Consider the following 23,090-nt stretch of genomic DNA (forward strand, 5'->3'; position numbering starts at 1 on the left):
AGGCATAATTTACTAGATGTGGAACTGTAAACAGCTATGTGTGTTCTTGTATTATGTTTGTTGTAATGGATATTGTTCTGAAATTCTTTTCTTTAAAGGTAAAGGAGGTGTTTCAAGCCTTGGTGATTTTCAAGTAACTAGTAAAATTTTAATGATTCATCTGTGTATGTGGCACTGAAATGATAAATATTCATGTTATAAGCATAATTGTATTTTTATAGCGATGTTATACACAAAAAGACAATAATTGAATATATAATGTGCCAGTAATTAGATATACAGTAAAATGTATTATTTTGCCAACCATAGATGCAGGATACCAGATAATAAAAATGGATTTCCAATAAAAGAAATATTCATCAATTCGTTTATTAAATGTTTTTACAAATTAATGTTGTATTAGAATCTCTTTTTGTTGTATTTTCCCTCTATCGACATTTGTATTTGTAAAAAAAAAAATCAGCCTTTTTTCATAGAGAAACCTTTTAATCATGGTTTTAAGTGACAAGTAGATTTATTGCCTTATTTTTATTTAGCCTGGAGAAGTGGCAAGTATTAGGACACACTATATTATAATCATACAGGAATCTTCATAGAATCAGAAATATATACAGTAGATAGTATACTCTCATTGCTTTCATTTCATCTTTTTTCCTTAAGGAATCTTAGTTTAAACATATTTTATTTGCTTAAATATGCAAAAGGGATGAGACACAAGTTAATCAAACTTATGAAGTCTTTTCCCTATAAAGGAATCTTAAACTTACTCCCTTCTTTAAACTGTATTCTAATAGTTTACTAGGCAACTATTTACTGTGGTCATCACATATATGTACATGTTTGACAAAATTCGGATCCTCAAAATTGATAATTATTTTATGCTTAATATCATATAGTCTGAAAATTATCTAAATATTTCGACATTTTCATTTATAGTTAATAACTATTATCTACATGTTTGGCCATTTTCATTAAATAATAAGTATTTCTACATATTGCACCATTTATTAAATATTAAATATTAACTATTACCTGTGTATTGGTCCATTTAATCATGTAATGACTATTCTCTACATGTTCGGCCATTATCATTAAATAATAACTATTATCAAAATATTTCTGACATTTTCAAATGATGATAAATCTGTTAGACTGACATGTTTTACCAACCTACTGGTAAGATTACCTTTACCCATTGGAATAGCCATTCAGGTGGTACAAATGTCCAGTAGAAAATTTAGAGAATTCTTTTATTGACCTTTCAGCAGCACGCTAATGTTATCTTTGGCAAATTTTCTTCTATTGTTGGTTATTTATTATTCTGTGCATTCTGAAGAAATTTTCACCCAAAATTTTGTTATGACCTATTTATCTAGCATGTAAAAAAAACCAGTGCTCATCTGTTTTGCTTTTCAGGTGTGCTTTATATATCCAGTCATGGATTACTTCTTACATATTTTCATTTTTTTCTTTAAAAAAAACCAAAATCATTCCAATTAACACAGAGAATACATGTATCGAAACAAATTAAATTCATCATTATTATAGATTTATCTATATTTCCATGTCTTTGCCTCATTGTTGGGTTACTGTAGAAAGACCTCACAATACACACCAACGTAATATCCTAAAATGCACATACCAATCAGCAACTAATATGCTGGAGATTTTTAATAGGTGCAAATCCAATTTTTCAATTTTGAAGTAAAGAAGATTGATATTATTCTGTAACTGTTATTGAAGTAATTGTAAAAAACATTAAAAAGCATGAATTTGAAATTTCAATTATTGGCGACAAGGCTATTTACAGGTATTGACAAAATTTATCAGATGAATTTGCCTATATTTGTTTTCATTTTATTTATAAATGATTTTCGTCTGATCTATTTTATGCCGAAAAAGTGATTTTATTTTCCAATTTTAGTGGGTGTACTCTGTGTGTCATCACTTTTATATGCCCCTGATAGAGAATGCCACTTGAGAACATCCAATATGCAAGTTATATACTTATGGTATATAAGTATTTTTTTTTTTTTTTAGAATGAGAGAATGGTAATGGAACAACAGATGGTAGCAGAGAAAGCCAAAGTTCAGGAAACTTCTAGACAGACTCATACCTTGCAGGCCAGGGAGGAAGAAAATAGAAGACTTGCCCAGCAGCTAGAACAAGCCAAAGTAAGTTTGCAGGCATCAATTTGTACACACGTAAGAAACGGATACTAGGGAGATAGGGGGAATTATGTGTTTGTAGTCTGTGCGTCCATATACTATTCGTCCATCCCGTATTAGGTCGAAGTTTTTGGTTAGGGTAGTTAACTATGAAGTTTTGTTCACATCAACTGGATGCTTAGTACAAATGTTCATTGAGATGTATTAAACTTTACAGATTACTCCAAATTAGGGTTTTGACCTAGATTTTGCAGTGAACTGAACATGGAAATGGAATAGTACTAGAAGGGCATGGTGTTCTATGAACAGATATTCTTGTTGAAACTTACGTTATATAATAAATTGATGAAAGTTTTCTTTTCAATGAAAAACTCAATTTCAAGGACTGTTTCAAGTAATCAAATTAGGTAACTCCTGTTTTTCATAGTTTGATCATTTTATTTAGTCCCTCTCTTAAAAGGGCAGAATATGCCACTGAAAATATGACTTTTTGATGGAAAATTAATGATATAAAGGGTACTATGTAGTTAAGAAGCATGAAGAGAATTAGTTGTCCCAAAAAAAAAACATGCTGATTTTTTCTCATATGATTTAATAAGAGGACTAATGTAAAATTCCAGATTTTAATCATTTATGAATTTTATATCTGTTTTAGTCTACAAATGCCGCACTGAAAGATCAGTTGTCTGATGAAAGACATAAACAGAACGACAGCGTTCCCCTTGGACATTTACGTAAGAGGTTAAAGGATTTATCACAGACAGTTAAATCTGGCAAAGTAAGTCAAACAACATAGACTAGATTTCTATATCATTCTTATTTTGGCATGAACATTTTGTTAGATTAAACTTACGATGCCTTAAGTTTGTTAATAATTTTGATAAATCTATTATATATTGAAATACACTGAACAATTTTTTGGGAAATGTACCTAACAACCTTTATATGTCTATGGTACATTTGTAGTATGGTATGTATTTGTGTTGATGGAATGCTTTTTCATTGAATTACCCCTGCATATTCTTTTAATCATCTCTAAAGCAAAGAACTTTTAAAAGTCAATTTTATTTTTGTTTTTAAAGGTATTAAAACAGTATTATAACTATATTTATACACTGGCATGTTTTGAATTGATGGCTTAAATTTTATTTTCCAATAAAGAAGAAACCTTCTTAGCCAGATATTTGGCTCATTAAATATAACCAAGTGGGGGAGACAGGATTAATTTGACCTTTTTTACGGAAGTTAAATGAGCAAACAGACATCAGTCCTGATGTATGGGGTCTACAGTTTCAGTTTTTTATTCATATATATTCTATGTAAAAGAATGTCAGCCATATAATTAATTTCTTTTAAAGCCCTACAGGTAATTATGCCTTCCATAAATTTCTGATTAAATCTGCATTGGTATTAGTCATAAATCTTACATGTACTTAAACTTAACTGTGAATTTCCGATCAAAATTCAATTAATCAAAAGTTTCTTTTTTTTCTTTTTTTGTTACCTCAACGTTTAAGTATTTTAGTAGACACATCAACTGTCAACAATCTGGTCCCCAAAACAGGTACAGCTTGCATTGCACATTAGTATCTTAATCCAGCTTGCTCTTTACCTCTCCTGGGTTATTTTAGGTCTGACATTGAGATTAGAAATAGATTTGGGGGTAATTGTACACGAGACAATGTTAAATAATAAACTGTGGAAATAAAAAGGCAGGAAAACAGAGCTTAATTTTGTGTATAATTTTAGAACCATTTTTGAAATTTAACTAGTGATATGCGGCCTATGGATACAACAAAAATTACTAGGCAAAGTTGAATTGGCCTCTTGAAAGGTCATTGTTTAAGACATGAATGGTTTATTCTGTAATTTAACAATGTATTTTCAACAGAGTCCCATATCTCCGCTTGATGATCGTGATGTCCTAGGAAAGACTTTCAAAGATTTACAACTACATCTGCAAGATAAATTAAACAGGAGCTTCAGGGATAATGAGGAAAAGAGAAGAAATGCTGAAAAGGTAAATAAATAAAAGCTAATAGTGGAAATATTTGCAGAAAGGAATAAAATTGTAGAACTTGTCTTTTAAATGTAAATTATTTTAAAAAAAAATAAAAAGAGATATGGAGTAATTGTCAATAAGAAAGTATTTATTTTTGGACAAAGTTACAATAACACAGCTCTTTTTTTTTATTTTGTCGAAAATTATGAAAATTGTTCTTGATTTCTTTTGCAGTTTCATTTGCTATATTTTTAATTTTTTTTTACCAATATTCTTTTCTAAATTGTAGACTGAACTTGAGATTCAAGCACTAAAAGATAACTTGAAGAAAGCTGAAAATAAGCTAGCGAGGAAGAATGAAAAGGAAAAAGATAAAGATTCTAAGGTAGATATACTACATAAACAGTGATGTGATGTACGACTATGTTATTTTCAAATATTCTGGAGACAAGTTAAGGGGGGATAATTCAAAATTTGAAACACAAAATGGAAATATTCTGCAATGTTGACACTGATTGCTTGATGCCTCTGTTGGATTTAGATGTTAGCCTTTTATTGTCCATTGGAGCATTAGAAATAAGAAGATGTGGTATGAGTGCCAATGAGACAACTCTCCATCTAAGTCACAATGTGTAAAAAGTAAACAATTATAGGTCAAAGTACGGCCTTCAACACGGAGCCTTGGCTCACACCGAACAGCAAGCTATAAAGGGCCCAAAAATGACTAAAGTAAAACAATTCAAACAGGAAAACCAATAATCTAATCTATATAAAAATCAAGAAATGAGAAACACTTATGAACCACATCAACAAACAACAACCATGTTTTAACAGGTTCCAACCTTCACCCTAACCTGAAACAGTAGTGTAACATTACAACATAGAAAGATGCACTACTGCCTACTTTGATATATACTAATTGTTTAATTTTATTTTAGTTGCTGGCTGATAGTAAAACAAATGCAGAGGAAGTAAAAAGGCTAACAGGTGAACTAAATAAACTAAAAGCAAAATTAAAAGACACACAGGAAAGAGCATTACAGGTAAATTTATGATTTTTGTTTTCACAGTGTTGCTTTGACCTAATGAAACTAAAAAAATGAGTACTCTACTTTTACTTGTGTTTAAGTTTTATCTTGAGTATTTGAAATACTTTTTTGCTTGATCTGGAAAATGTTTAATTTATATTTTACATACTGGCACAGGTCCCTTTGAAAATATTCATACTTGGAAAATACTTTTATGATTTCATTCATCCTATTTTAAATTCATGTTCTCATATTTTTACATGCAAATTTTGTTACAGTTGGTTGTATTAACATCCTCGAAAATAAATTAGATACAAAGTTGTCCCTTAGAGTTTAAAACTTTATATATAGAATCTGCAATTAAATATATTGTAAAAAATTTAGGGAAAACCAGTTACACGTGTTGTGTATCGACCTGAATCTGAAGATGATAGGAGTTCACTTAACTCTGAAGAGAAACATTTGTATGATGAACTTCAGCGAGAACTTATGGACTTAAGAAGGGGGATGAGGACAAAAGAAAAAGAAAATACTAAAAGGGTACAGTACTGTTATAATATTTTTCATTTATCTATTTATTCTCTTCAGTCTGGTGGTCTCATTAAATATTAGGGGAATAACACTTTATGACTTGGATAAAGCTTGGATTTTGTACGTTTGGATTCTTATATCATATATGCACATGTGTGTGTCTAATGTTTAATATTTGCACTAAAGTCAAATTTATTGTAAGTAACAATATAATTCTATTTGAATTATAAGTCGCTTATTCAGCAAATTTTCATGATAAAAAAAAGTTCTTTATAAAGATGAATTATAAGAAGATGAAGCATGGCCAACATTGTTTAGGTTTTGCATGAAAGATGTAAAATTTTTCAAGGGCCAACATTGTTAAGGTTTTGCATTAAAGATGTAAAAGTTTTTCAAGTAAACTCATTGGAAATTGACAGTAACCAAATTTTTTGATATTTAAATACTAGTAACATTTTTTAGTAATGCCAAAAATAAGGAAAACGAAATGTTTATTTTTAGCTAACATCAGCAGAAAATGAAGTGGCTGAATTAAACAAAGCTTTAGAAGATCAGGAACAACAGTTTGAAGATGAATTATCCAGGGTGAAAGAGGAAGCAGAATTACAACGGGTAAGACGAGTCTTAATAATTGATTACCCATTCTGTTTTCAATATATTCCCTACTTAACTGTAATCCCTCAATATTTATGTCACTTTTTTCAATTTTGCAAACATTATTATTCTGTGTTCATTAATTTTAGTTATCATTTTGAGTTATGTAATTAAAACTTCCTTTCAAAAAATTAGGAACCTCGAGGTCGATTAGTCTTAATAGTCCAGCTACTGTATCACTAACCTGTCAACACTGAGGTTGTGAGTTTGAATCCCACATGTTTGACTCCAATCTTAATTGTCTAGGTTATCAGATTTCCTATTGGAAGGTCAATGGGCACCCTCTGACTTCCTCCACCAATAAAGACTGACTGCCACAAAATAGCCAATAGTGCTGAAAGAGTTAAACAGCAATCATCCAATCAATCAAAAATTTAGAAAATCTTCCCCCACATATATCTTACAAGTGCAGCATCTACTTTTGGGCTATTGCATAAAATAGCTTTTGCTTTTTATTTTTAAATGTTAAAGTCCCTTTTTCAACCTTGAATGTGAAAATCATGAAAATCATGAAATTTAACATATGATTTATATGGTCAAATAATAGCTCTAACATACTTTCTCCTTTACTAAAGTAACTTTATTCTTTCACCAGGAGGCAGCTGAAGCCAGACTTCATGTTATTGCTCAAGATTTAGACCAGGCTCAGTATACTGCTGATCATTTAGGTCAAATCTTAGATGACCGAGACCAACATCTACAACATGAGTTGAAAAATTCAGATATGAACAACCAGATGATAAGTAAGTTATCTCCCTTATAGGGATTAATATAGATTCTCATTTGTCCAGAATATTACTCCAGTCAAGTCTGTTGAATTTTCGATTTCAACATGGAAAGTTTAATGTTGTTCCAGATTTAATAGCATGGAAGGCACTTATTTTTAGACCCCAACCATCCATTATGTAAAATGTTCGATTTACTTGGAATTTTTAAAAATACTAAGGAAAATGCAACCACTCACAATTAGTAAATTTGAGTGCCTCCCACCCAATTACATGATCAATTTTGGAACAGCCCTTAGATAGAATAGCCTCGTGTATATATGTAGGACATTTATTGTAAAAAAGTATTGAATAATAAAAAAAGTTTATATTTTTCGAATGTAATATTGTAACAATATATTGATTATGAAATTTCAAACTACACAGGAGGTTATGCTGACAAGGATGGTAAGTTTACTAGATTGTTCCAGTTTAGTGTCAGCTCTGTACATTATCAAAATGATAATAGATATACATGTACTAAGATGTGTATAAACTAGAACAATCTTTGTCATTTTCAACTTTGTTGTTTATCCTGGACCCATAACAATGTTTAACTGGACAAAATGTAATCCTGCAACACACCATAATGTAATAATTTTTGAAATGACATTTTAAAATGTCTGCCTGATAAGAATCTTAAATTTTAGTAAAATATCGCAAATATGAATGAATGAGAATAAAAATACTGTTATAATCACAATTACAAGTCTCTGTATGCAATGCATCAAGTTGTTGTTTAATTGCTGAAATTTTATTATATTTTTTTATAACTCCTGGCACTCCAGTTTCTTCCACCAACAAACTAACCAAGCATGTTTTAGGATGAAATTTTACATACATATTGAAATAATCATTAATTTACATACAGATATCATATTCAAAAACTAACCAGTTGTCAATCTGAGATTTATATGAAAACTACCATAGACTGTATAGGATATATATTTATTGGTATTGGGGTTTATCATATTAATAGAGGTACAGGAACATACAGGGGGGGGGGGGGGGGGGGGAGGGGCTTCATCTGTGTTCATGGGAAACATTTTCCATTTATTTTTTATATTTTGAGTCTATCTACAAAAAAAATTTTAAAAGAAATTCCTACTAATAATAGTAAAATTGAGAAAACCAAGCCAGTTGTTAAATGTATATATATGAAATAGAAGTAATTAGGCATTATCATCCTTCAGTTCAAACTTGACTTATGGCTAATGTATTTCTGTATATCATGTTGCCAAGTTACATGTAGTTTATTTGATTATAAAGGTCCTGGAAGAACTTCTTTCTTGTGTAAGTTTATGGTTAATGGTGTTGTGGGGCTACACATTTCAATGGGATATTTCAGATATTTAGTAGCACATTTCACATAAAATCTTACGAAAAATTGGTTGTATGTCAATTACTATTCACTATGGCTTATGGTCAATTTGTCATGCAAAAGATTTTGTTGATTATTCACATCATAGATTGATCAGGGTCACAAACCAGACATGTCACAAAATGATCAGTTGATTATTAACATTGAATGATGAACCAAACTCGCATCAGACTATCTCCACTATTTGACTATTAAACTGACGTACCAACTACCAATCCCCTTTTTTGCACAAGAGGTTTTGGTTTGAAGTACATTTGCTTTCTTTATTAAACATAAATGAGTCAATATCTACATTAAACAAGACCTTTTTTTAACAATTAAATAAAATAAAAACATGGATTTATTATAACTTATGAAATGGTATTTTTTTAAACAGTTTAATCATTTAATATATTAATCATTTAATATAAAGTTGTGAAACTAATTTATTATGATATAAATTTTCAGTGGCACAAGAAATGGAACTGTCAAAGTTGTATGAGATTTTAGAAGCTCAACGAGATGAAATAGAACACCTCAACAGTTTATTGGATCAACTATCTATGCAAAACAATGGACAAGGTTAGTAAATAATAGATAATAATTAAAAAAATACAAAAATATAGTTGCTCCATTCCATGTATATTTACAATATGTTTAAAAAGAGAATGTCCAGGGGTTATCACAAAAAAATGTTTATTTTTGGGGTTGGTAAATAAGTAGATCAGTTTTGGTTTGTATGAATTTTATCTTTAAAATGAAAACTGAATTTATTCATCATGGTTTTCTTTAAACTTGTACATAGTGTATAGTTTAATGTTTATTAATTTTTAGGGGGACCTCTGATGGATGATGAATTGTGGAAACTGAGACAAGATGTTAACAAACTGAAGGAAACATTAGCCATGCAGTCAGCTTACATACAGACAATGCCACAGTTGGCTAACTCTGCAGGCACTCAGGCTCAGTTTGATATGCCATCTGGCCCTGGCTTCAAACCGGTATGTATAGCAGTTTTGACTTGATTTGACTGAATGTCTTGCTACTTTATTTATTTGAATAGAAATTCAGCTGATTAGATTTTGATTTATGTTTCAACGTTTGCAGTGCTGATTGTTTTTGCCTATTGCTGTAAATTAATGTTGATGATAATTTATTTAAAAAAAAAATATGTATTGGTGTAGTTGGTATTATTTATTATTGGGTTGCACATAGTTTTCTAGTAAAGCAAATGGTAATGACCAATAAGCTGTTAAATTCAATAGCTAGATACTTTTAACAACTTCATTCAAAATGTAAAATTAAGCCACTTATATGTTAATCAATACTGTGGAATCATTTATTTTTGTGGATTGACAAAAATTGTATTTTAGTGGTATTGTCAAAGTCTTTATACCAGCCTATAGAAAATTTATACTTTGATGCATTTTAAACTTGGTTAACCTGTATCAACAAAATCCATGAAAATTGGTAAACCATGAATCCACAGTAAGACAAAAGACCTGCTGAATACAATTTCTTTCGTCTTGAGTAAGCTTATGTGCAATCCAGCTAGTTGGGATTTTAACAAATTTTTGTTTTGTTAAACTAACAGGGGGTAACTCAATACCATGGACAAGCTTCTGGACCCATAGGAAGGCCTGGACTTTCTCGACATTTCGGACCTCCAATGTCAGTACCACCTAATATACCAGGAAGATCAGCAATGGTCAGTATTGGGGACAAATAATTGAAATAATCTATGTGTAGGAAGAATATGCTAGTTGTTGTAATAGTTCAGCTGTTAAAATCATAATACAAACAAACATGCAAAGGATTCAATATGATTAAAATACAGATCTTGTGTTCAAGCTTTGCTTACAAGGAGCTGAAAACGCTTTATTCTACCTTCTGTTTTAAAGACCTTTAGGGATCCTCTGGTTTTGTCCCATAAATACACACCTTCAAAAATTTGAAGGTTGAAATTTCATTGACTGATATAATAATTACCAAAACAGAAAGTAATTCATTGTGTTGTCAGATCCTTATAAGCAAAGCTTGGACACGGTATCTGTATTTTAATCAGATTGGTAATGGATTATGTATAAAAATGTCACTTTTTGGCTTTTTGAAACAGAAAATATATGCTATTATCATATCAAATAAAAATCCTGAGATGTTCAAATATTAATCTGTCAAATATCAGTTCTATTATATTTTAATTGAGTCATACTCTTTTCCTTCAGACCTACACTTTTTTAACACTGAAGGAATAATGTTAAACCTGCTGAAATTGTCTATTTTTTAGATCATCTGCAATAACTTTAAAAATATATTTTGTGATAAGATGTTGTATACTAAGATGTTTTAATAATATAAGTCATGTTGAAAGAATTAAAGAGTTCTGACTATTTTTATAATTACAAGGGTCAAATGATTGCACTTATTTTATTTCTTCCTTTTCATTGAATTAAATTTAGAATGTGTAGACTACACAGTGTAGTTATATACAAAAATAAAATTTGTTTCATATCTTATTCTGGCAGTGTAGATATAAATTGTATTGAATCCACAAGAAGTTAACAACTAAGAGGAGATAATTCATTTATCATTTACATTGCTATCATTCTGTTCAAGATCATTTAAAATTATCAATTATGGTGGGGAAAAACATACCTTTTCTGATAAGTTAAGTGCAAGATCAGATTTACCAATTCACAGTTTTTTTTCGGCAATGTTTTGCAAATTGTTTGCTTAACCTTACATGTTATAAAGGAAAATCAATCTATTTTTTTTTTGTACTGATAATATGCTGAAGAAAAAGTCTAGTGTGGAGATAAGATTAGAAGAAAATATGCCCATTAAAAATAAAACATTTTAAGAGAAAAAAAAATATGGAATTTCTTTTATTCAAAAATTTAGGCTTTCATGTTCTTTTTTATGATATACAACAACAATTGGTGAGATATTTTTTAAGTCAGTTTAATTAGTTTAAAATGATTATTATATTTTCACAGGGAACATCATATGCTCCACCAGGTGGCTCTGTTGTTCCTGGAGCATATGGACCACCAGGTGGCTCTGTTGTTCCAGGAGCATATGGCCCCACAGGTGGCACTGCTGTTTCTGGAGGTTATGGAGCTGGGGCTGAAAACAGAGGTGCAAGAACACCACCTGGTGTTTATCCGTCAGACGGAAGGTCAAGGTCAGGAGAAAGATACCCAACTTATGGCAATCCTGTGAAAAGAACTTCAGGTAATTTGTCCTCTGGTATACTCCCCCTCTACTGTAATAGAATGCAGCTATATATGTTATATCGGGCAAGTGGCAAGAAAAACTTACATTCTGAGGATATGTTTCAGCAAAAAAAACTTACATTCTTATGACATGTTTCAGCAAAAAAAAAGTACAGATGCCATACTTAGTTTTCCATAAAAATGATGAATTGAGATTCATTGCTTGATAACAGATAACTCTGTTTGCTCTTATTCAGATATCAGAGCAAATATCCATGAAGCTTAAAGGAGTAAGGATACTACAGTATTGTATTTGAACATTTGCAAGTGGCTTATTGTCTATTTGATGGTTGCAGATTGCATTAATAGTTAACACGCCAGTAAACGAATATTTAAAACAAATAAAAAATTGATGCCAGCAAATCTTCAAATAAAATTATGTTATCCCAGTTTTATTGCATCCCAAAGAAAAACACTATCATATACTTTTTCAAATCATTTACATGATTTCTGTGCTGTCCTGCCCAATTTCTGACCATCAATTGTTGAAGGGATGCTCTCTAATTTATGGCATTATCCAATGAAAATGAACACTACAAAAAATGTTGCAATAAAATCAGTATTTTGCACTTTAAGTGAAAGATAATTTATTTTAACAGGTGAAGCAGCAGAACCAGATGTCCAAAGTGTGAAAAGTGCCAGAAGTGGGCGTAGTGGACGTAGTGGTCGAAGTGGACGTGGCCACAGTGGCAGAGATAAACATAGACGAAGTTCTTCAGCTCCAAAAACTGCATTTGAACCAGTACATAGACCTGTAGCTTATAACCCAGTTACAGGATCAACTCAGACTAGGGCCCCACCTGCTCCAGGGTTCAATTCCTTTGGAAGTCCAACTAGAGGCAGTGTAGGGGCAAGTGCTCCCATGGGCTTTTCGCATTCTGGTGTTGGACCTTCAGCAGGGCATCACCCTAGTGGCTATGGCCCAGGAATAGGATATGGATCCACACAAACTCCTGGTTATGCAGGAACACAGACTGCTGGACCAACTGTTGGTATGGTTATGCCACCTGGAGTCCAGAATTACAGACCTTCGACAGGTGCTCCAGCACAGACCTTAGGATACAAATCGGGGCGAGCATTCCTGCCAGCTTACTCCACATCACCCGAGCGTCCAGCAGGCAGAGTATACTACCAATCAAGTGGTGGCATACCTATGCCTCCTCCGCCCCCTCCACCACCACCACCACAGTTTGGATCACCTGGTCCACGTGTATCTTACCTTCCTGTTAGTCCCATAGCATCAGGAACACCATTATCTAGAAGAAGTGCTAATGATGGATCTTTAACATATCCACCAAGTCCAATAGGTAAGTACATGGCTTTTTAAAACTTTAAAAGGGTGTTTAGATTTTCATGGTTTGAAAAAACCTTCCTTTTTTTAAGGGTAGGGATAAAAAAAATTAAGGGCCTTTAAAGAAGACTTTTTTGTTGAATAAACTGAATGTGACTTTTTTCCTTTGTAATACTGGTTATTTCAAGCATTCCTGTCAAGTTTTGTCATAATCAGTTCAATAGTTTGAGAAAAATCTAGTATAATGTAAGACGACATCTACAGCGATTCGAGCAAAATTTCTTCGAAAAATTCAAACCAAGCCGCATCATGATAGAATATAGTGTGGACCAATAAATGATCAAATATTTATCTCATCTGCCTACAAACAGTTGAATATGATACAAAAGATGACTTTAGGATGATAAATACTACTAATGGACCTCTTATTCTTCCTTATAAAGTCTCTTTTGGTCCATTTATACCTCTCATTTCCTCAAAATTTCTACTTTTTAAGCCAATAAATAAAAATTTTGGGGTAACTTTCACTCATTTATGATAGGAATGTTATTATAAATGATTAATTGAAGTATTCAAGCTGCTTGAACTATCCGTATAAAAGTTTACTGTCTCCAAGGAGGTTTCAATAAGTCCTTGCGTAAAACTTAAATTTACGCCGCGTTCCAGAGAGGGACATAAAAAACTTCTCTTTTGGTGAATAATTTGTTGTTATTGCTTTAAAAATAATTTCATTTACTTAAAACTATATATCTATTAAAGTATTTCTTAGGAAAAATTTTCTAGTATAGCAGAATATAAGAAATAAGGAGAAAAAGCTCCCCAAGACTCTAAGTATGGCTTGTTCTGTCAACTAATATTCATGGTAAAGTCCTATTTCAAGGAAATTTTCTCATAAAATGTATTTTGGAGACTCAATCCACTCAGAATATTTCATTATTTGTAATATTTCACTTAAATAGCAAGAAATTTTAACACATGAGAGTACTCACAAGGTCAAAGGTGCATGTACAGCTTCCCATATTAGGTGTAATACCACCATTGATTTTCCCCTATTAGTCTTTGTTAAATTTGCACTTTTCAAAAAATTGTGCAGAATTTATCTTTGTTTCAAATAAAGAAATACTTGGCATGAGTAAAGTTTTATCCTGTCCAGTACTATAGAAAAAATTTCACATAACATTTCATTGCATATAAGAAAATAACCATCACTGGAAGTTAACCAATCAAATTTTCCCCCTTTTTTAACCTGTGTACAAGCTTTAGTAACCATGTAACCTCAAGTTTCCAAAATATTCTATTGAAACCCCAAATAAAGAAATAATGGTGCTTTGAAATACCCAAGATATATGTTTATGACTCAGAAATGTTTTACTGCAATGAAATGAAGGATCAATTACCTACAACTGTCAAATTCAAGGGAATATTTTTTTTCGACCTATTTTCGTATGCAACCGGATGTGACGTACTATGATTTGGTGGTATTACACCTTTATGGTATTTATGAAAGCTCTTATAGGCCTTCATAGACCAAAATCTTACAGATTATGATATTATAAATTAAGGAGGCATTCGTTTTCTTTAGTCCCTTAGGGCTAATCCATTAAAATTTATGTGGGAGGGTAGGATGGGAAGTTTAATTATTGAATGTGGATCATGGGTCTTTTTAATCCCCTACTGACGAAGTCGAAGGGGACTTAAGGTTCGCATTCCGTCCGTCTGTCCATCCCTAAGTCCGGCAAATTAGCTTTCCACACTTTTTTTCTTTGTTCTTGAAGATATTGATTTGATATTTGGTATATAGTTTTATCATGACAAGTTATAGGTCAAGTTCGAATTTTGTTCCGGTCTGATGATTTAGTCCAGAGCTATGGACCATATCTAATGTTAAGAGTACTATGTTAAACCATATTTCTGTACAAAGGGAGATAACTCATTTTTTAAAATACATTCTTTGTTAGATTATTTGAAGAATTTTTTAGCAGGTTTGTTTGTTATATAGTATTAACTAATTTTCTGAATGCTATATATATAAAAAAAAATTATGAAGAGAAATCCTTTAATTAAATAATAATCTATTTTTATTAATGTATATATTTCAATACATTACATTGTGTAGATAAAAGTTGTTGACATTTTATAGATAAGTTACAAATCTATATTAGTTTGTGACAAATGAAAGAAAATATATTTGGAACTATTAATTATATTTGATTATAATTTGAAAATAGATATACACTGTATTACACATAATTATACTCTCAGAATGCTTGTTTCAGTATACATCTATAATCATTATGCAAAATTATCTAAAAAATGGTTCTTGGTTGTAGGGATGTTTTGAAAGTCCTTTCCTACCCTCCCACATACATTTTAATGAAATAGCCCTTATAAAAAGTGTTCAAGTCTTCTATTTGGGGATTGGTGAGGAAAATTTATATTCCAGCATTAAAACTATATGTGGTAATGTAAAAGCTTTCTCACTCTTTATGGTAAGTGTTTAAATTTGTATAGTCCTTCATAGAAAATTAAAGCTTGTTAAAGAGTATGGATATTTGGGCTGTTCATATTATTTAGTCCAGGTTAGGGATGTATCTTTGAAAAGTCCATCAATGGAATTGTAATTACTTTTCAGTATTTTTAAAGCATTTTAAAGGGTTTATAGCTATCATGTGTATATCAAAGGTCATGTTAATACACAGCTGTTTAGGTTCCTAATAAAAATATCTTTCATTGAGGAGTGTTGAAACTTGTTAGGCTTTCCATTACATAGTAAAGATGAAAATATGGATTTTTTTTAAGTAGATGTTTGAATTTTAGGCTTACTATTCATAGTGTTTAAATATTTTACCAATGACAATTGATGAAAGGACGAGGTGTGATAATGGTATTTAGTTTATCCCTTGAATAACTGAATAACAAAGTTTGCCGATTTGTTAATCATTGTAATAAAACATTGCTGCTCTCAGTGGGCATGATATGTTTGTCTGCTATGACCTTCTTTAGGTGTACTTGAGATTAAAAGTTTGGAAAGTCAAATAAGTAAAACAAACCTAACAGAAGAGCCAAAACAATTTTGCTGTTTATAGCTTACTTTCTATGGTATAAGTTTTGCTCATTGTTGAAGGCTGTATGTGATCTCTTGGGGCCGCTTACTATTGCAAGGAGTTGTAGGATGAGCTTCTGGAATAGGTCACTATTTTTATATTCTTGATAATATATAAGGTCAAGAAATTTAGATGAATTATTGTAGATGATAAAGTTGCTCATTAAAACAGATTTTGACATTTTTGAAAGAAATGATTAAAACCACAGTTGTTAGTGCATCAGATATTTGTCAATCTCTGGTGAAATAAAGAAATCATGATAGCTTTAGGTGTATTTTTTTTCAAAAAATATATGATAGAGTATGCATTTTTGTTATTCAAAATATATGAAAAAGGTGGGGTACTTGATATCCCAGCTTCTCATCCTTACTACAAAAGTATTGAAGTAGCAACTCCCCCCAAGTATATGACCATTAGTTATTTACATAGTTGTCCTTTTATCTCTGGTGGATAGTTGTCTCATTGGCAATCATACCACATCTCCCTATTTTTTTTTTATGTCAAACAATGTCATTTAAATCATGCAGTTCTGAAGTATTGGCAACTGAGTTTTATTTGCATCAAATTACATAGCATAAGTTCAGTATTCAGTCTTTTATGAAAAGGCCATAAGCCAACTAAATAACCTTCAACCTATCATTTAAAACATCACTAAGGATGTAAGTTCTGTATTTTAAAGTCTTGAATAAAGGGAGATGTAATGTATACTTCAATAAGACAGCAACCCAACAACATATATAAACAAAAGACACATAGAAAGCAATATACAATGTACAACAATCAACAGGTATCTTTACTATGTACCAAACTATCAAAGATATGACAACTTCAAATTCTCTAAATAACAAACAAAAAAAACAACCAAAATCTAATTAGAAAATCACTGTAGAGGTTCCTGACTTCAGGATAAAAATAGGGGGAAACACTTAACAGTTAATTAGTCCCCTACCGACGAAGTCAAAGGGGACTTTATGTTTGCACTCCATCCGTCTGTCTGTCTGTCTGTCCATCCGTCAGTCTGGCAAATCAGTTTTCCGCACTTTTTTTCTTCGTGCTTGAAGATATTGATTTGATATTTAGTGTATTGTTTAATCATGACAAGTTACAGATCAAGTTCGAATTTTGTTGCGGTCTGACATTTTTGTGCAGAGTTATGGTCCTTGAACTTAGAAAATTCACTCAAATAATCAGTTTTCCACACTTTTTTTTGTCATGCTTGAAGATATTGTTTTGATGAGTGGTATATAGCTTTATCATGACAAGTTACAGATCAAGTTCAAATTTTGTTCCGGTCTAATGATTTTGTGCAGAGTTATGGTCCTTGGACTTAGAAAATTCATTCAAATAATCAGTTTTCCTCACTTTTTTTCATCATGCTTGAAGATATTGACTTGATATTTGTTATATAGTTTACACCATGACAAGTTATAGATCAAGTTAGCATTTTGTTCCAGTACAATTAATTTTTTAACCAGAAGGGGACTATGTATTGCCAGGCAATACTCACAGAATGCTTGTTTTCTATGTTCTTTCAACCATAATGAATGTAGATTAATTTATATGTATTGCACCGCATAGTGTTAATTACAAATTAGAAAGATTTAGTATTAACTTACTAAATACTGAATCCTTAAAGGTTTAATTATCTCATTATGGAAATTATCAGGATTATAGTAAATTGTAATAATCCTTTACTTGTATAGTTTAAATACAATATTGTAAATCAGATATATAGGATTATAATTTATTGCTTGTGTAATGTATGCAGAAATTAGTCTATAGCTACTTGTTTTTTACTTACTGGATATATGGTGTCTTTTGTCATCTTCCATTATCATAGTTTGGCAAATAGTACAGGGCTCACGCTACCAGGCGACTAGGGCGAAGATGTCGCTTTCCCGTCCATCACTTCGCTTTGCCCGACCCTCAAAAGTGAAAACAAGTCGCCCTGTTGTTTACGATACTCGCTTTCAGTCGCTTTCATCATCGGACATTTTCAATTTTTACCAAGTTGATAAAACATCAATTTTTTATTGATTATTAAAGAAATTCAGACATAAACGATTCATTTTCTTAAGAAAAGAGGTTTAAACATTGACTTTACAGTGTGTAGCAGGTTATTTAATAAAAAGACAACTTTTTATCACTGCATGCACTTCCGGTACTTGTTACTCAGAGAGCGTACATCAATCTAACTTTCGGCGGCAAAATAAGTTTGTTACTTCATTTGAAAGTGATAAAAGTTGCCTCCAATAAATGTTTAATCCATTTATAACATTAAAAACGTCATATTCCTTTCCAAATAGCTTGTCAAACATCGTTTATTTTTGTAAATTTTCTTTCGTCCGCCATTAACCGTAAACTAACTACGGATCGGAACCAGACCAGCTATGACCGAAATCCGTATTTTTACAATAATAATTACGAACGCATGAATAGAACAGCTGACAGAAGAATATTGATCCCAAAAGGAAAAATTACGCATTCCACACGCATTAACAGACTTTTGGTTAGATCTAATTGATAAATGTATATAATTCCATATAATTTATATGGATTGTTTCAAAATATTGATTAAAGTTGCTTAACTACTAATATCAATATATTATGGCCCAGCTTAACTTTGTATATCTTTTAATGAGAAACACTGAATTTCATAAACATGATAAACAAGATAGTTTTTAATTGAATTGTAATTCATATATTATATAAATTTCTTTACCTTTTTGACCTAAAAAAAAATTCTTTTTAGTGCTAGATATTTAGTTGGTAGTTTCTCACAAGAACCTAAACTGAAACAACTTTGAATTTGAACTGTTAATTTAATTGTATACTCAGATATGAATTGAACAATATAAAAAGAACATTATTTACATATGACCCTTTATACTATAGTAAAATCAAAACATTGTAGTGCAGCGCGCGAAGGAGCACTTCTCTTTCAAATCTCACCACTTCTCCCTATCAGTTTCAAAAAGAGAAGTCACTTCTCCCTATGATTCTGAAGTAGTGTGAGCCCTGTAGTAGCTTGATAAGATTAAATGAATTTTGAGCAGACATGCCCTTATTTTGGATTCAAGAATGTTAGCTTCTCTGTTTCAACTTTTCCTGTTAATATTTTGGTCCTGAATGGGCTTGTCTTTTGAAATACTTGCCAATGTATATTAGGAACAATTATGAACCACTCTAAACAAGGAATAAATAGGGGGGATAGTTAGTACTTAACTATCAGTGAAAGTTAGAATTAACCTTAGCAATAAACACATGGATAACCCTCTTTTGTTTGGTTTGTTTTCATCATACATTTCTCATTAATTTTCCAGAAACAAAATCATTCCAGATTCAAATAATTCCTTGTTTTTACCTTTTTTGTAGGCTATGCATTAAATACTTTTTTCCAATAATAATTTTTTTTTAAATTATTTATTAAAATACTTGAAATTTCTGAGATATTTTTCATACAATTTAATATTAATTTCTTCTTATTAATTTCTTCTTATACATTCTGTATGCATATCAAGAACCATGTAACAAAAGTTTTATACATTCATGTTTGTGGTTCCAAGTTTTGCACGTTAATAATAATGGTGTATCAATTTCATGACACAAAATCACTTTGCACACCTGAACTAAAGGAAAAGAACAGTGCTTTTATAAAGCTTCCATTGAATAAAATTTCAGTTGAAATACTCTTCAATAAAATTTTAATACTGTGTTTCAAATGTGTGAAAAACTAAATACAGGCTGACTTCCAGATTGACATTTGCAAACGGCTTGGTTAATGCTCAACCCAGTCATCTAATTGGGACTAAGACTAAGTTACCTGTTTCTTTTGACACATTCATCGTTGGTTCAGATTTCATAGGGAAGACTTGATCATACCTCAATTTATTTTCTCAAAATTAAGAATTTGCTATTCTTAAAGATTTCATACATTGTTTATAAAGTGTACTCTTAATTGATTATTTCTGAAGTATTTCTGATAAGTTGTTTCATTTTCAATTAGATATTAAATATTATTGATGTGCCTCAAGTTGTGGTTTATTAATTTGTCTCATTTTAAAGGGGATATAAAATATCAAATATAATCGTAATAAACCTTCCAATATTAACTTTGATTTGATGTTTTTTTTTTAACTTTGAGTATAGTTTGGAATTTAATTTGTAAATTAAAAATTTGAGATTAGAATTCTATTTTGGAAATTTAATTTATTCTGGTAAAATTTACGATATTAGATTAAATTATGATTATTTTTTGTATCATATTGCTAATAATATATACAATTGCATAATTATAATCTGTGTATACATTACGAAAAAATACAGCAGAATAGATATATACTGTTTATATAATGTCAAAAAAAATTTATCTGATAGATCCCACTTTCAATATAATAACTGTATATAGATCAGACTAGTACCAGATTGATTTCAATAATGTAACGGTATACATGTATAACTGTAGCATGTGTAGTTTAAATACCCTTCAGATGGCCCCAGTTACCTGAATTGAAGATCAGTTTAAACATGTTGTTTACCTGTGAATAGTAATATGAAAGAGTTACCTGGTTAATTAAATAGGTGGCGGGTCAATGTGATTATATTGAAGATGACCAAGTATCAAGGGATTTAGTGTTTTTATCAATAGATGGTTGACACTTGAACATTGTTGTGGGATTACGATATTGAATGTAGGGGGCTGTTCATAGATAAGTTATGTTTTTGTGATTGTTTCAGTGGCAGGGTCTGTAGACATGTCAACTGGACAGCCCCGAGGGATCTTAAAGAGTCCAGCCACAGGATCTGATGATAGTTATTTATTCTGTAATGTTCCAGAGCATCACGATTTAGTAAGTATTAAATATTACGTGTGACAGTAACAAGGTATTTTAAATATTTAAGGATACTATTGATTGTGGCTTTAAACTTATTTTTTGCATGTAACTCTCAATTGAAAATATATTGGTACTTATGTTATGGTTTCAAATACATGTACTTTTTATTCAGCAATAAATGCATTTGAGTTCATTTTATGCATTTAACTGTCAATTGACCTGAGGAAAGATATTGTTACTTCAGTTCCTTTTTCAGATACATGTACTTTTTATTTGTTTATAGCAATAGATGCATTAAATTTCTTCCTACAAAATGTACTTAAAGTGCTTCATGATTTTTTCATATCAAAATGCGTTTAACCTACCCAGATTATTTCAATAAACTATTATTTTTAATTTATGTTTTCTGTTATTAGATGTTATTAGATTTTTTTATATGCACTAAGGTTTCAAGTTTGAGAGAAAATATTTTTACACATATGTGTCTGCACCTTCTGATAATATTTTTTTAATATATTAATCTTAAATGTGTCGAAACCAAATGACGGTTGAATTTTAAATGTTGATGAATATATCATTAACATATGATCTGTGAAAAATTAATAATTGTTAAACCTTTCTACAAAAACCTGTAAAATGTAAATGCCACTAGAGGTTTAACAAAAAGTCAAGGTGCAATGAAATTTATCCTGTGATTCCAATTTTTGCATATACGGTTCTTGTTAAATCAAAAGCCACAAATATTCAAAGGCCAAAAAAAGAGGATAATTTTTCAGTGCCAAGTTTGAAACCATGAATTCAAAAATAGTCAAACCATAAAAGATTTGATTTATTCCTCAAATAAGAGTACACTCAGCAAACATTTGTAAAATAATTATTAATTTCTTTCATGTTTTAATTTCAAAATTAAAGACCATATATTATTAAGTTATTTAAGCACCCTTCGATGTAAATTTAAAAACCGGTCATTAAACGGTTCATTGGATTCAAACATTATTGGTATGAACAAGTTGTCAACTTGATTTTATCATATCCCTTTCATTGTTACGTTTATTTATTGATTGAATGTGTAAACAATAAGCTGATTACATTGAAAGGCTCTTTATGAGTTTTCGTGTATTCATATATATCTCATTTAACAAATTTATCTCTTTAATCTGTCAAAAGTGTATTACCCAAGTCTTTTCATGTAAAAATGAAGCGAAAATATATTTTGAATTTTATTTAGACTCCATTTAACCTCCTAAAATCCAATGTCAAAAGTTAATCATATTTTTCATACCCTCTACATCCCTAAATAAACGGTGTTTCATCTTTATTCTTTGATTATTGAAAATCATTTACCATAACAATCAGCTACGGAATATTCAGGCTTTAACTTGTGTGTAACAATATCTGTTTTTAATGGCAAACAGAATTGCTAAAGATCTAAATAAAATGATAATGATTATCGTTATTTCAAACTTGGCTCAGATAAAGCATATTAAATTTAAATTGTCTACTATTTCAGAATTTGGCACTGTCCGAACACTTTTGTGAATGGTCCATGGAAACTATTATTTAGGCATTATCAGAGTGTTGTTAGATTCCTAGTGCTAAATTAAAAGCCTTCAGGTTACAAATACAGATTTGACAGTAACGGTTGTTCTATAGCTCAAATTCAAAACAAAAAATGTTCTTGAATGATGGTTTGAGAAAGAAAGATATGCAGAAAAGAAATGTCTAATGTGTTTTTAATGTTGTTATCTACTAATAGAAATACTAATGTGGGGGAAATATAATACTAGTAATGCTCTGAAGATGTCTTCTTTTCCCAAAAAACCAATGGCATCAAATTTTCAACAAAAGCTATGATAATGCACAAATAACAAAATTAGTTTGACATGTGATCAAATCTTCCTCTCACTTTTTTCCAAATTTGGTGATCATTGAATTTCTAAAATATTGCATTTATTAAGTCAATAACAAATTTTGTTCTTATGTTGTGCTTTTAAACCACTATTCCTGGTTAGATTTGAGCCCTAACAAACATGTTTAACCCTACCACAATCTTTATGTGCCTGTCAGGAGCCTTTAA

At 30.7% G+C, this 23,090-nt stretch overlaps 1 protein-coding gene across 16 annotated transcripts in view; it reads left to right on the plus strand.

The window, feature by feature from the left end:
- Positions 1-23,090, plus strand: part of LOC127729609 (centriolin-like) — a 97,389-nt gene that overhangs the window by 36,021 nt on the left and 38,278 nt on the right. For 13 of the 16 annotated variants that reach the window (XM_052237437.1, XM_052237443.1, XM_052237449.1 and 10 more), the window contains 15 exons: positions 2,041-2,175; positions 2,825-2,947; positions 4,061-4,189; positions 4,461-4,556; positions 5,110-5,214; positions 5,584-5,739; positions 6,232-6,342; positions 6,980-7,127; positions 8,418-8,441; positions 8,977-9,090; positions 9,343-9,509; positions 10,103-10,216; positions 11,505-11,742; positions 12,383-13,090; positions 20,916-21,028. In XM_052237437.1, the coding sequence (XP_052093397.1) occupies positions 2,041-2,175; positions 2,825-2,947; positions 4,061-4,189; positions 4,461-4,556; positions 5,110-5,214; positions 5,584-5,739; positions 6,232-6,342; positions 6,980-7,127; positions 8,418-8,441; positions 8,977-9,090; positions 9,343-9,509; positions 10,103-10,216; positions 11,505-11,742; positions 12,383-13,090; positions 20,916-21,028 (2,481 nt within the window). Of the gene's footprint in view, positions 1-2,040; positions 2,176-2,824; positions 2,948-4,060; positions 4,190-4,460; positions 4,557-5,109; positions 5,215-5,583; positions 5,740-6,231; positions 6,343-6,979; positions 7,128-7,535; positions 7,557-8,417; positions 8,442-8,976; positions 9,091-9,342; positions 9,510-10,102; positions 10,217-11,504; positions 11,743-12,382; positions 13,091-20,915; positions 21,029-23,090 lie in introns of all 16 variants that reach the window. The other 3 variants (XM_052237438.1, XM_052237447.1, XM_052237442.1) reach the window with 3 other exon arrangements.

Source organism: Mytilus californianus, unplaced genomic scaffold (assembly GCF_021869535.1).
Source record: "Mytilus californianus isolate M0D057914Y unplaced genomic scaffold, xbMytCali1.0.p SCAF_2, whole genome shotgun sequence".
Classification (NCBI taxonomy): domain Eukaryota; kingdom Metazoa; phylum Mollusca; class Bivalvia; order Mytilida; family Mytilidae; genus Mytilus; species Mytilus californianus.